Genomic DNA, 14,563 nt, shown 5'->3' on the forward strand with positions numbered 1-14,563 from the left:
CAGCAATCATGCCACTGCCAATCTTTGAAAGAAGCTGACCGTGGCTTTTTCTTGGCGCGTATTCTCATGACACCGTGCGTGCAGAGAATCATTGGGGTTGTTTATACCTCACAGGAATTTGCAGGTTGTTCTGTTAAATTAGTTCTTGCTGTCCCAGCTGGTGGAAGAACTAACGACATTAAGAGAATGGCTACTGGGAGGGAAAGGAACTGGCATAAGCCAGTTTTCAAATGTTTTCAAATTTGCAAGGATATAACTATTAGGGTAAAAATCACAAAAAGGTCCAGAGTATGTGTCTGTAGTGCGTGCAGGCACCACTGTTCACAACTACAAATTCCTGCATTCATGGCTCAAGGAGACTGCAAAATGACCACTCACATGCTGCATGAGTGTTATTGGGGGGCCCATTGAAAATACAGTCCTTAAAGACAAGCGCGCCAGTATAATTTACTAGTATATTGCCAACAGAATGCCTGATGCTTTGGGTGACTTCCCATATCTCAAAACATTGGCTAAGTCCTTCTTTGAATCCTGCTGAACACACTGTAATTACTCGTTTAATACAAAAATTCAATTGACAATAACTGCTGTATTTCCAATACTTGTGTAATAAATGTCATTAAGGGGAACCTTTGCTCACTGTGATACTTAGCTGCCATTAAATTTAATTGGGAGTTATGGATGCGTATCAAAGGGAGAATAGAAACCTAATTGCCCCAACTCACTGCACCTGCATATTACAATTATGCTCATTCTATCGCAGATGCATGTTAAATACAGTCATGTGCTCTCTAACTGTAATTAAACCTTGATGACTATAATCAATGTGTATCCTACGGCTGGCAATTAGATGCCAGTCAGCAAATCCTTAGTCTGAGCAGCCAAGCCCAAGTGCACACATAACACAGTGGGTTTAGTTCTCAGTGTACTGTATTTAAGAGACTTGTTACACTTTAACCTCACCTACTGAAAACAAATTGGGTACCTAAACTGAAGGCAAAAAACCCCCAAACCCAAAGCAAACAAACAAAAACCCCCCACACACATGAAGCTGTTGAGATTGTACTTACCTCACTGTTTCTTTTCAACACGTACATTAAATTAGCATTCCCCCCCTGTAAAAAGATCACACGGATTTAATAAAAAAACAAATGAGAAATCACAATAAATGTTTTTCTTGGTAGGCCTAATCATAAACATGCACTCCCATTTTCTTTCTTGGAAGGGCAGAACTCTCATAGCTTAGAGTGAGTGAAAAATCATACAATAAAATATTAATTAGTGATCATTCTGTAGTGATTAAATAAATTCATCCACAGTGAGAACGGGTATGAGGTTATGTTTGGCCTTGGTATTTCAATAATGATGCATAATTAGACACATTTTACTGGATTTGCAGACAGATGGCAGATAACCATTGCCACAGAAAAGTTTATTACCCAGCAAAATTGTTTTGAAGAAGGAATCTGCGTTACAGCAAAATGGGTTTGGAGCCTGTGCCCTCATTTTTTCAAGTGGGGTGAATTTTGGCTCGTTATAATATGTCCAGAAGAATATGTCTTTTCATATTAAAAAAAAGTTACAATTAAAGTGTTAAAAGAGTCACAAGCTAAGAGATGACATTTGACACCACATACAACAATGGTACCTTTTTCAAAATGCTGTCTGATTCCGTTCTCCGAAGATCCTGAGCATCATCGCCTTCATCCTTCTCTCCACCTAAAAGAAACACACCAGTTGGCACAGGACACTTAGCTTTCCAAATTCCTCAGTCATTAGAAACAGTACAATGGGAAGAAAAGACTTTAAAAGTAGATGCACAAAGCTGAGCCATGCTAGTCACATATAAGAGGGGTAGCCGTATTAGTCTGAATCTGCAAAAGCGGCGAGGAGTCCTGTGGCATCTTATAGACTAACCAAAGTGTTGGAGCATACGCTTTCATGGGCAAAGACAAAGTGGGTCTTTGCCCACGAAAGCTTATGCTGCAACACGTCGGTTAGTCTATGAGGTGCCACAGGACTCCTGGCCGCTAGTCACATATGTATGTTTGCTTCCTATTATACCAATAAATATCAGCCATTGCTAAGAGGCAATGGAGAAGAATACAGGTTAGGGACCGGCTTTAGTTTCAAATAGTGTGTTGAACATTTAGCCAGTTGACTTCTGACCCACCTGTTAAAAATCTCTCCGTTCCCATAAACTGTTTCCATGTCAGTAGCATACTTGATCTGGTCTCCAAGACAAGTTGTTTTAGAACACATAATGTGAACGACAACTTTATCAGGTCAGATCTTATTACATCGAGCTACGTTTCAATGCTACCCGTCAACTGGACTCGGAAGACTTAGACCTTCGCAGCGCAGTGTATGTGTGCAAAGAGGTAAGCTGTTTTTTGTGAGCAGTTCATCCACAGCCTCAGGCATTAGAGCCCTGGAATTTTGATCAGGAAACTCGATTTATCTACTAGTATTTTTAATCTCTAGCTGGACAGCTCACACAATGCTTCCAATTGAGTCATACCACATAAAAGAGCCACCTGTGGCTGTGCTTCCCTCGAGCACTTTTCTTTCATTGCTTTCAAGGTGCTTTACCAACACGGTGTAAGCATTCTACCCTGCTTTAAACAGCCTACAGCATTCCATATGCAGTGCAATTGTATCCCCATCCTGGGGTCTGGCTTCCCTGGTAACTCAAACAATACCCAACTCTAAAACACAGCCTACGTCATCTATCCAAGCAGCCTTGCATTCCTTTGCAGGGTCCTAGAACCTGCCACTCTCTTCCATGTAGATAAGTAAAGGATCCTTAACTACTATTTTAGAGATAGGAAAATGAAGTTATGAGACTTACCCAAGGTCATGCAAGGTGTAAGTGGCGGAGTTGAGAACAGAACCTTGGTTTCCAAACATACATGTGATTAGCATGGCACAGCTGTGTGCGTTCACTTCTACAGTCTTCCCTGCCACATGTTATTGTTTCATTAAGGAAAAACTTCCTAACTGTCAGGGTGGTTAAACACTGGAATAAACTGCATAGGGAGGCTGTGGAAACTCCATCATTGGAGATGTTTAAGAGCAGGTTAGACAAACACCAGGCAGGAATGGTCTAGCTGGTGTTTGCTCTTGCCATGAGGGCATGAGACTGGGCTCAATGACCTCTTGAGGTTCCTTCCGCTTCTACAATTCCTGACACCCATTCCTGCACCTTCACAAAGTAGGCCCAACAGCCTCCTCCCAAAACCTCTTCAAGAGCTCTCATTATCTATCTAATTCATGTGAACATCTCTATACAAAAGCCCAGCTGACTAAATGCTGGACTACACATGAATAATCTCACCAGTCCAGCCTGATGCTGTTCAAATTACTGTGGCACTGAAAAGAAAGAAAGTACAACCTAAATAAAACCCCTAGGTTCCCTGAGCCTTTTCCATTGCTAGGACAAGACAGGCTGGGAACTTTGTGACCTTCCAATGACTAAGAAAATCTTACGTTCTTCACACAGCAGGTTGCTTGGAGTGCAGAAGCAGCAAGGCAGGAAAGGAGGCCTGGGAGCCTGGTGCTGAGACATAGACGGCACAGCTTACCCCAGGAGCGGTGAGAGGATAGGAGAGAGTGCATAGGGATGAGTTCTGGGCGGGGACTGGAAATCTCTGGAGCCTGACAGGGAGTTGGGAAGCTGCGAACTGTGCTGCCAACCTAAAGGCTCATTAATTTGGCTTTGGGAGGCTAAATTCACTGTGGGGTTGACATGATCGATTGTATTTGGTGCATGCGTGCGTGGAGAGCATAGGAAGGGAAGGTGGTGTCAGACCCCAGCGAGGACCTCAGTTTGATCTCAGGCTGGGAGATGGTAGTGAAGAGGAGATGAGGAAAGAGGGCTGCATATACTGAAGTGGAAGTGAAAGAAACAAATAAGTGAGGCAAAAGGGTACAAGTCCTTTGTGTGTAAAGAAGGAAGGATGGTTTGATGGGAAAGCACATGACTACAATTCAAAAGAGCTTGCTTCAGGATCCACAGACATTCACTAAACCGAGACAAGTTATTCCACCATTATATTCTGCACCTTCCACAGCTATCAAATGAGTTCAGTGATACTTACTAATGTCACAGGGGACGTGGAAGCTAACCAGGCACAAGGTGTTATTACTACATACACACCTGCAATGCACAATGCACCAAAATACTTACACTTGGATGCATTCATCTGATGACTGTCAAATCCTCCAAAAGTTTCTGCTCTTCTAGGAAGGGAGATGGGGCCAACTCCCCCTTCTTGCTCAGAGTTTGGCAGCAGGTCAGCAGCCACAAGTGCACTCCCTAGATTCCTACTGATCAAGCTTTGCAAATATTCAACTGCGAGGATAAAAAGTCACAGGAAAAAAGATCAATTACAGAACATCCTCAGTATTTACTGATTAGCATGTTTTTGTTTTTTCTAGGTTAGAGGTGTTAGGTCACTAACTTTATACACTTTTTGGTACAAAGATTTCATGGGTATATAGGAGGAGGATGATGCAACGAGAGAGGTGCAAAAATATAATGGTAAGTCAGGCCATTAACACACTGAGTTTTACTTGTGCTCTCCATTGTCTCATCCCCTTTCCACCCTTAGTAAATTTCCTTGGTGTAATCTTGCACAAAGGCAGGTGTTCTAAATTCAGCCTGTTGTGCAATGTACCAAGGGAAAATGGGCCACATTAATTTGTGGTTTTTCCAAAAGACTACAGACCCATCAACGCTTGCTGTGTGCGCAAACCTGGCTGCCTGGCTGTCATTTCCGTTATGTAGCAGGAGTGAAGTCTAACCAAAGAGAGCATGACCCGTGTTCCCAACAAAGGACCAGAACTAGGCATGCGATTGAGCTGCACAGAATACAGACCAGTGAATGATGGGCAAAGGGATGAAAGTTCATTTGTGCACTCCCTTGGACACAGCCCAAAATCTATGCATGGCTGGCTCTCCTCTGTGCTGGGTTAGCAGCTTGAAGACTCCCAGTTACCTCTACTGCCTTCTTCTCAGCAATAATTATCATCCCCTTAATATGCTTTACTCTTTGAGGATGGAACTGCATCTTTATTTATGATCCATATTACTACTACTGTTTATTCATCATCAAAGACAGAAGAACCATTCTCTTGGACACTGTAATAAATGGGACAGATTGGTTTGTTTACCCTCGTTTATTGCATGCTTCATAACGGTCATCCCTTTCTGCACCCCCTCTGTATTGGACCTGAACAGTACTCTGGAGACTGAGCTATCCTCTTGCATGCTACAGTCAGTCATATCCCGGAAAATCTTCTCCTTTTCCTCCAGCAGCGCTAGGATTTGCTGATCTTTCTGCTGAAGCTGTTCTATGGGTGAACAGAAGAACACACATTTAAAAGAGAAAACAATGCTACCCTAAGGAAACTGAATAATCCCTGTGACACATGCCCCATCGTGTGGTAAATCAAAGAACAGCAGGAATTGTGTGCGGCTTACAATCGGAATAGCTACATTTAGGCCTTGCAAAGTTGCTGTGATCATGTTGGTCCCAAGGTATTAGACTGCATAAGCAGGCTGGGAAGACTTTGATTTTTATTTTTTATCATTTTGATGGATAACAGCAATATTTATTTTTAAGCATTTTTTCTATGTTCCTCAATTTAAATTTGTACAGTTGCAGGAAATTAGGAGTTTTATGCATTTCCCCCCATTTTTATTGATTTTCATTGTTATAGAAAATTACTGAAGGGCTGCGCGTCAGACAGTAGAGAGTGTCACAGAATTTGACACTAAGGGTGTGTCTAGATTACAGGGTTTTGTAGACAAAACTATATCGGCGTCTACACTACCGCTGTGTTCTGACGACTGCAAGGCGACAGAACGCGGCAGTTTTGTCGACAGCGGTAAAGCTTGTTTTATGAAGAACACCTTTTTTTGACAGAGTTCTGTCGAAAAAAGGCGCTATTGCATCCACACTGTGCTTTTTCAAAAGAGAGCGTCTACACTCGCTTTCAAAAAAGCGGCTTACTTTTTTGACAGAAGTGGTTGTAGTCCAGACGCTCTTTTTCGACAGAGGCTTTGTCTACAGTATCTGTCGACAAAGCCTCTGTTGAAAAAAGCCTGTAGTCTAGACGTACCCTAAATGATGAGATTCAAAACACTGACGCTTTATACCTATTGAAGCACAAATTTTCAGCATCACATGTCAAAAATATGCAAAGTAAGTATCTTCATATCCAATTCTAAGTTCACAAGCAGCACTTTTCTTACTTCACCTACCTGCAGACTTAGATTATTATTGATTGAGACTTTTTTGGTGCGCATACAGTGAAATTGACATTCATCAACATGTACTGACAGAAAGAAATAGCCCTTGCAAGCCTAGACATATGCTGTCATAAAGAACTGGCTCCTGGAGTCAAACTTTGTTTCTCCAAATGAAGTTGGGGGCATAAAAGTAATGCAGATTGATGAGGTGTCACTCACAGAGATGCATTTGAAACACATTAGGGGATAGTGGGATCATAACCTCATTTCAGACCTTTCAGATTTAGACAAAGTGTAACTTATTGGTATCTCTAAGCAGTAAATACTAGAGTCAATCACCAGTTAAATATAACATTGAAAACTGTTTAGAGCTAATGCTCTTAATGAAATATTTCAGAGTCTCCCAAGAGCTAGGGTTCTCCATAGTATTGCATTCCTAGTACACAGGCTTCTCAAGGCTCCTTAGTTTTCAATACAAATCATAGACACGAGGGTGCACAGACTGTAGGATAAAAGTCTTAGAAGATCACAGCACTTCCCAGGTAATCGTAAGTCACTTGGCCTGTGAGCTTTTTAACATCTCAGACCTGAGGGGAGGCTACATGAAGGTGAAAACTTAGGGAGGCAGTAGGCACAGTCCTCCTCTTTGTGGTAGCAAGGCACTCACTTCCACTCACAGGCAGGAGGAGTACTCGCATTAATCCAGGGTGGGGCTCCCAGATTCTCTCTGCCCTGCTTGTTGCCTTTACTTTGCATTTAAATACACACCACAGCGCCTGGGCTGCTATTCCAACCAGCAAGCAGAGTTTCCATAGCTACATTGGGGCACTGGGTATCTCAGAAGTAAGGTCAGCCCAACAGAGCTCTGTCCCAGACTCAAGGCTCCTGCTTCAAAACCACCTCCCTCATCCTGGGGCAATATGTGTCGAGTAGCAGGAAACAGCTATCCCGTAACAGTGCTCTCACTTCAATGGCACCTTCCCTTTTACAGTGCAGGAGAGTAACTGTGCTAGGGATACTTGCAAAGCCACATATCTTCTTGATCCCGGACGCAGCAGAGAAAACAGTCCTTGATGGCAAGGGCACTGTCTCGGGAGAGCAGGGGTGAGGAGGCAGGAGCCGTGCTTGCTTTTCTACCTATTCCTCTGACGATAAGGGAGTGAGGGGAAAGTACTTGGATTCCATGAATTACTCCTCTGCTCCCCACCCCACCCCAGCCAGGAGAGGCATGCATGGAATTCAAGTACTTTCCCCTTATCGTCAGAGGGACAGGAAGAAATGCAAGCCGCATCCCGGTATGCACAGCTGCTATCCCCCATGCTCTCCTGAAACAGTGCCCTTGCTTAATGACTGTATTTACTCCCCCTACCACAATCAGAACATCCTGCATGTGGGGGCCAGTCTTCTAGTGAGGAGGACTCTTTGAAGAAACAATGAACCTAGCCCCAAGTCCTGGCTGGTGGGGATTTCAACAGCAGCAATCTCAGCTGGGTTGTAAATGTAGGGGTTAAGAGATTGGGACCTGAACCCTAATCCTCTCCCAAATATCTTGTCACTTCTAGACCATGCGGGCCCAGACCCAAATTTAATTTTCTTCACAGCTGAATGTCACTAGTAAAAAAACTCCCAAGAACTATTAAAGGCAAAAGAGAAATAGGGTGCCTGACCTATCAATTATCGGCCCGTGCCTCACATGACTCTACCAGTGTTACAAGACAACCTTTTTTGGAGGCACTATTGGAGGCCATTGCCCCATGAGAAGTCATCTCCCTGTACAAAAGGAAGGGGTGTTGTTTCACTTCATGTGCAGTTCTGTTTTAGTTCCAGTGAGGAGAGGTGAACTCATTGTGACAAATTTCAAGCCTAGCTGAAAATTGAGGGTTCTAGATTTGGACTTTGGAGGTTCCAAGCTCTCATCGTTACTGGTACCTGCTAGCTTTACAACCCACAACACACTGACTTGCAAACAAAGATTATGTTTGCTAAGTACAGGCCTCTATCTTCATTGAAAAATCATAGTGCAAGTCAGGCATGAAAAAGTTTGACAAGACAGTATTACATTTTCAAAACTTCACCCAACTATTCTGAGTCTGAGCAACCTTACCTTTTAATTCTCTGGCTTTGGTGTCCAACACTCTCTTTTCTAGTTCTGATTCACTAGGGATTCCTTCATCTTCATCTTTGTCCCTGCATGAGACACACGCCTCAATTACTACCACAAATGAGTATGAAAAAAACACCTAACCCACACAAATAGTACCTTAACTTACATGGTGTTAATTGTGTCTTGAATTATTTGTATCCAGCTATTACGCTCTTCCTTGGAGCTGGCATGGATTTCTACCATCTCTGGATCTTTCACTACTGTGGTGATGAGGAATAAACCCTTCTCCTCATGGGCCACTTCTCGTACTATCAGTTTCTTCAGAGAGATTACAGTGGATCTCTGGTCCTTCAGATGAGAAGAGATTGGAGAAAGAACAGACAAAATGATCCAGTGCTTAAAGATGGCAATAAGAAGTTCAAAAGCTTCTAATACCTGCAGTCACAACTCTTTCCAAACTTGGGAGCGCTGTCAGCAACTACAGGCTAAAAAGTAGTGCTAGCCTCACCCAACATGTATTTTCTGAGAATAATTTATTTCACTGTGCCCAGAATGCTGGTGTCACCTTCCACTGTAAATTCAGGAAAAACTGCCTTTAGCTGTCCCTAAATACAATTCAAAATTGCCTTTGTGGTTTTCTTGACTGTCCACTGATCTCACATCCTGCTGTTTATGCTGCCTGTTCCTGGACTCCTTATCTTCTCAGTATGGCTTGCTGGTCCCTGTTTCACTGGCATTGCCTTTGCTTTCCCTCCCTGGGAATCCTTGAATCACATCCTCTCCTCAGTTCCCACCAAAATCCTTCCTGTTCACTGTAGCTTAAAGCTGACTCCTGCTACAAAGGTTTGCTGAGACTGTGCATCAAGGATTCCACGGAGGATTACATGTAGTGTGCTGTTAGAGCCCTTATAATATCTCTCTGTAATCTTTCCTGTAGCTTTAAAAGCTTTTCTTCCCACCTGCGGCATGCATAGTTCAATAGGCTCATGTGTAGACGTCACAGAATCACAGGGTTTGGTTTCTGTACTTTTTTTGGGGGGGGGGGGGGAGAGCGGGAGTGCTTCAGCCGAGGTTTGCCAACATGACCAGTATGTGTGCCACCGCCAGCTGAAGGAGGAGGGAATGTCCTTCACTGGCAGCAGGGGGGCTGGAAACAAGACTAACAGAGAAAGTCTCCTTCCCGAAGCATGCATGAAAGATGCATCCCTGCCAGGCTTGTGGCTATTAACTGGTTTGGGGACACTGGCTTTATTTTTTTTCCAACAGGTCAGCAAGTCTTAGTGACTATCGCTTTCATCTAGAACATGCTCCGAAAGCTCCTATTTGTGTTTACACTAACTGGCTCATGACAAACATGCTTCTGTAGCAGGGATGTAAAATCCCAATTTACCAGTTAACTGGTTAAACATTATGTTTAACCGGTCAACTGCTTAAACGAGGGGGGGGCCTGCTCCCTCCTGCCTGCTGTGGCTGGGCTGGAGTGGCCCCCCTGCCCACAGGTAGGGTCTGTTCCGTCCAAGGTGGAGTGCCCTCCTGCCCACAGCAAGCCTCACTGGACTGGAGCAGTCCCCTGCCCACAGTGGGCAAGGGACTGCTCCATCCCCTGCTGGTTCACCGTAACCAGTAAGCATCACCTAACGAGAGTGATGCTCACCGGTTAACCATTTGCATCCCTATTCTATAGCATACTGCATTATGAGCTCTTCGAACTTTATTGCAGCAGGAGGCTTTTGTTCCTCTGCTTTTTAGATTGATATATTAGGTCTGTTCTTTCTGCTGGAATTCATTTGTACACAGTTCACGTTTTTCCCTCCTAAGCGAGCAGGATTTGCAGAGGCTGATGAAAAATAAATGTATCCAATGACAGGCTTATTTTCAGAGCCAATTACCAAATGTTCCAAATCACTGTAGAAATAGCAAGTCGGGAGGAGGATATAAGACATGTTTCCAATAGAAAATAATGGAGTCTGCTGCAGAAACAAAACTGTTACATGCAAAGTGATCTGTCCAATAAAAACGAAGGAATGTGGCAGGCAGTGACATGCTTTCATTGCTAAATTCACACCAAGGATTGCATATGTAAAAGAAAGGAAGAGAAAACACCAAAGCCTTACCAGTGATGCAAAGACATACTTCTGGTCCTTCTCCTGAAGGAATACCAGCGTGTCTGAGAGGAGGACAGCCAGGACCTCTATAACAGAGAAAAAACACCTAGGTTTTACATCAAATATATGTCTATGTCAATCACTGCTTTCAGTACCTTTTATTTAACAATGAGCTCCAGGTGAGCATCAGAGAAATATTCAGGCTACTGAGGAACCTGCTGGGCTGCTGGCTGGGAGCTGCCCAGGTGAGCACTTCCAGGTTCTTCCCCATCCTGCACCCTTACCCCATGTAACCCAAACCCTCTGCACTCTCGCTCCTGCACCCATACTCTCTCCCAGGTCACAACCCTCTCCCATACCTTGCACCCAAATCCCCTAGGCCCAGTCACAAGCCACATCTCTGCATCCCCTCCTACCCCCCGGACACAACCCCTCCTAGATCCTGCACTTCTCCTACAGATCAGAATCCTCTCCTGCACCCATACCCCCAACCCAAACCCTGTACCCCCTTCTGCACTCCTATCTCTTGCCCCCAGTCACAATCCCTTCTTTCACCTAAACTGCCTCCCAGATTCCCCCTCCCAGATTCCCCCACCTGTACCTCAATCCGTTAACCCAAGGTCCTTTCTGCACCCAACTTCCATCATGGACCCTGCACCTCCTCCATTAATATAATGGAAGAGGGTGGCCCTTGCTTACCAAAGTCTTGGAATGCCCCCCTATCAAAATTATTGCCCACCAGGTTAACCAGTGACATCCCTAATATACATGTAGGCATCTCTGCCAAATTAAAGTTTCCACTTCATGCACCTGATGAAGTGCGCTCCAGCCCTCAAAAGCTTATGCTGAAATAAAATGGTTCGTTTTTAAGGTGCCATAGTATTCTTCATACCTCAATAGCGACTCCTCCAGGCAAAGTAAAATCAGCTCTTAAAGGAGTCAGATGGGCTCATATCTAGACCCTCTGCTGGAATGTTCTTATCCAAACTACAAGCCCTCTAAAAGTCATGGAAGACTGGGGAAGTGGAAGCAATGAATGTTGGCTGAACATACACCCTATTCATTCTCACAATATTTCTATCCTCAGGCAAAATATCAGATTGGTTTTATTGCTCTCCTCTCATGAGTGGTGCAATTTATCTTGTAACAACATTTGTCAGCTGCAATTTCTTCCCCAGGCATTTTAACTTCAGCAGCTGATGTTGATTCTGCCCACAGATGTATATGGCTCTCTCCAAATTCCCGGGGAAACCAAATGGGTGTGCTTCAGAGGGGAGACGGACTCAAGTAGAAGAAAAGAAAGAAATGCAAAGAAGATGAATATAGAGAATTCTGAATCAGAGCAGGGATATTCCCCCAAAATACACATGCCACCTTCCAAGTTGCCTCATGATATATCACAAGGTTCTTCGTAAGTAATCAGCGAGATGCCCCACCCAAGCCCCACTGCACAATGAGTTTCTGTGTATATACTACGAGGCCTCATGACTTGCAGATGAGGTAAACTCAAAAGTTAACTGATCCCCTGTGTAATTCCTTCCATTCGTTTTGGAGGAACAAAATCCCTTTCAGATCAAATACGAACCAAGCTTTTGCCATAGCCTCAAACCAAATTCAAACCGCGTTTGAGGTTTGTAAAATGTCCTGGTGAGATTTATTTTACTTTGGCTTGTTTTTGTTTCCAACAGCAACTTCTGCTTTTGGAGCAAAGGAGGAAAGACCAAAATACTTCAAGGAAAGCTATTCCTGTGTTACTCCTGGCTCCAGTTCCAAATCTCAGAAGTTAGGAAAAGCAGGTTCTAAATTTTTGGATGGTTTCCCATCTGGAAATTCTGACTCATCTTTACTGTAGCGTTCTAGCTATGGGCTCCAGTCGTGGGACCCATTATTTCTCTAGGAAATGCAGAATATAACCTATACTAATAGAGAGATTCCCATGATAGTGCAACCCACCTGCCTAACAGGGAGCTAAATCTTTAAGGACAGGTCTACACTAGAGCTGGCAGCTCTGCTTAAGGTACTCAACCTCAGCTATGCAAAATATGTAGATGGAGTCAGCTTACCTTAAGCTGAGCCTTAGTGACGTCCACACTGCAGGAAGCTGATAGAAGCAAATGCTTCCATCGGCTTCCCTGACTCCTTGAAAAGGAGGCGTACCAGAAGTTGGTGGGAGCTGCCTCAGTGTTTGATTTACAGGTCTATACTAGACCTGCTAAATCAAATGCCAGAAGGTAGACCTCTAGAGCGTCAATCTTCCAGTAAATTTAGATGTGCCCTAAGACATCTATTGGGGGTTGGTAGGAATGAGTTGCCTCTGGGTCACCGCTGCTAAGCAGATGCACAATTAGCTGCTCTCCAGATTCGGAAGTTTCTGGAATTGGATGTGGTGGTTTTGAGTTTGCTCAATAGGTTTCCTGATGCTGGATTTGGCTTTTTGCAAAGCAGCTGCCCTGACTACATGCCCTCATAAAGCCCACGTATACTGTGTAGGTTGAGAAGCTGAGCCCCATGAGCAGAAAGCAGGCTGTTTTCTCTCACTCTGAAACACCTTGCAGAAGATTGGTGGCATTGTTCGCCCATCAGGGAAGCTCTGGCAGCATTAAATATAGAGGGAGGAAAATGGGAGGGAAACTGTATACTCGGAATGCTGTTTAATTTTAGCCAAACTGTTTTAGTTTAAACTGTATCAAAACAGTATGATTCACCAACTTTTATTTAAATGTGATGAGGAAAGAGTTATTTATATTTACTAAACTCTGGACACGTATACACTACGCAGAAGATCAATTCTGCTGCAGTCAGTCTTCTGGGGTTCGATTTAGCAGGTCTAATATAGACCTGCTAAATCGAACTCAGAGGGTGCCCCCACTGGCACTGGTATTCCTGCTCCTCACAAGGAGTAAGGGCAGCCAATGGGAGCATTGGCTGCTATCAGCCTCCTGCTGTGTGAATGGTGCAGAAACACGATGTAAGAAATGACGACTCCAGCTACGTCATTTACATAGCTGGAGTTAAATATCTTACTTGGATCTTCCGATGTAGTATAGACCAGGCCTCGGTTTTGTGTTATCTTGTAACAGGATTTTTTTAAAAATCTATAAACAGAACTGATTGGTGAATTGGTTAGCTGACTAGGAGAGGGATTTCGGCAGAGGAGGAGGAACAGCAGACAAGTCTGCCTATCTAGCTTCTGAAGATAATAGTATGCAGCTTGGAGAGTCAGTAAGTTTGGCCCACCCATTGACCATAATGTGCGTGTTACAGAGAATATAGCACTTGCAGGGACTTCAGGGAAACAGACAAGGCAATAATGGTTTGGAGTAGTGGCCTCAGAAATCTCAGAGCAAAAGACTGCGGACAACCAATGTGAAGACTTACTTCAGTGTAATAGACAATGCAATGCTGGGTCTGCTTAGCAACTCCAGGGAACTTTCAAGTCATAGAAACATAGTGCTGCTACTAGGCAGCAAAACCAGGAAGTGCAATGGCTGCAATTCAGAGTGTGTATTTCACAGAGTCTATGGATGTGTATAAAACCACAGTGTACAAACATGAATCCCAGATCTCTGTGTTCATTCACATGGCCAAGCGATTCAGATGGCTAATCAGATTTCTGAGTTAGCTATGGTGCCACCCCTCTGCAAACCCTCAGTGCACGCCCACCGACAGGTGTGTGAGGGCAAAAGGGGCAGTTGCCCTGGGGCCTGGTGATTCAAAAGGGCCCGGGGCTTCTGGTAATTCCTACCACTACTGCAGGAGCAATGGCACCTGGAGCCCCGGTCCTTTAAATCACCACCAGAGTGCAGCAGATCCCTCTCAAGGCTGGCTGGGGACAGTGCAGCACGCTCCAGGTAGCGTTGAGGACCGGTTGCACCACATCTGCCCCTTCTGTCCTAGGCCCCACCCCTTCCAGGAGTAGGGAGCTCCCCCAAAGGGCCTGGCAAGTCTGTAGGCCCCCCCACCTCAGTGTACAACTGTGGATCACTGTTCACACCAGCAATAGCACTATCGTGTTCTGCTGCTTTCTTCATTTTACTCTTCATGGCCAATTATTTTCGTCTGGATCCCAAGTCTCCTGAGAAGGTGCCCATTGGAAAA

At 44.3% G+C, this 14,563-nt stretch overlaps 1 protein-coding gene across 6 annotated transcripts in view; it reads right to left on the reverse strand.

Moving 5' to 3' along the window:
* The window catches only part of AKAP13 (A-kinase anchoring protein 13), a 378,791-nt gene that overhangs the window by 10,791 nt on the left and 353,437 nt on the right, over positions 1 to 14,563 (reverse strand). For all 6 annotated transcript variants that reach the window (XM_075897025.2, XM_075897027.2, XM_075897026.2 and 3 more), the window contains 7 exons: positions 10,475 to 10,551; positions 8,527 to 8,708; positions 8,361 to 8,443; positions 5,176 to 5,355; positions 4,190 to 4,354; positions 1,649 to 1,719; positions 1,071 to 1,115 (listed from right to left, as the gene is read on the reverse strand). In XM_075897025.2, coding sequence (XP_075753140.2) covers positions 1,071 to 1,115; positions 1,649 to 1,719; positions 4,190 to 4,354; positions 5,176 to 5,355; positions 8,361 to 8,443; positions 8,527 to 8,708; positions 10,475 to 10,551 — 803 coding nt within the window. The remainder of the gene's footprint in view (positions 1 to 1,070; positions 1,116 to 1,648; positions 1,720 to 4,189; positions 4,355 to 5,175; positions 5,356 to 8,360; positions 8,444 to 8,526; positions 8,709 to 10,474; positions 10,552 to 14,563) is intronic.

This window comes from Pelodiscus sinensis, chromosome 14, assembly GCF_052426305.1.
Source record: "Pelodiscus sinensis isolate ZL-2025 chromosome 14, ASM5242630v1, whole genome shotgun sequence".
In the NCBI taxonomy this organism is placed as follows: domain Eukaryota; kingdom Metazoa; phylum Chordata; order Testudines; family Trionychidae; genus Pelodiscus; species Pelodiscus sinensis.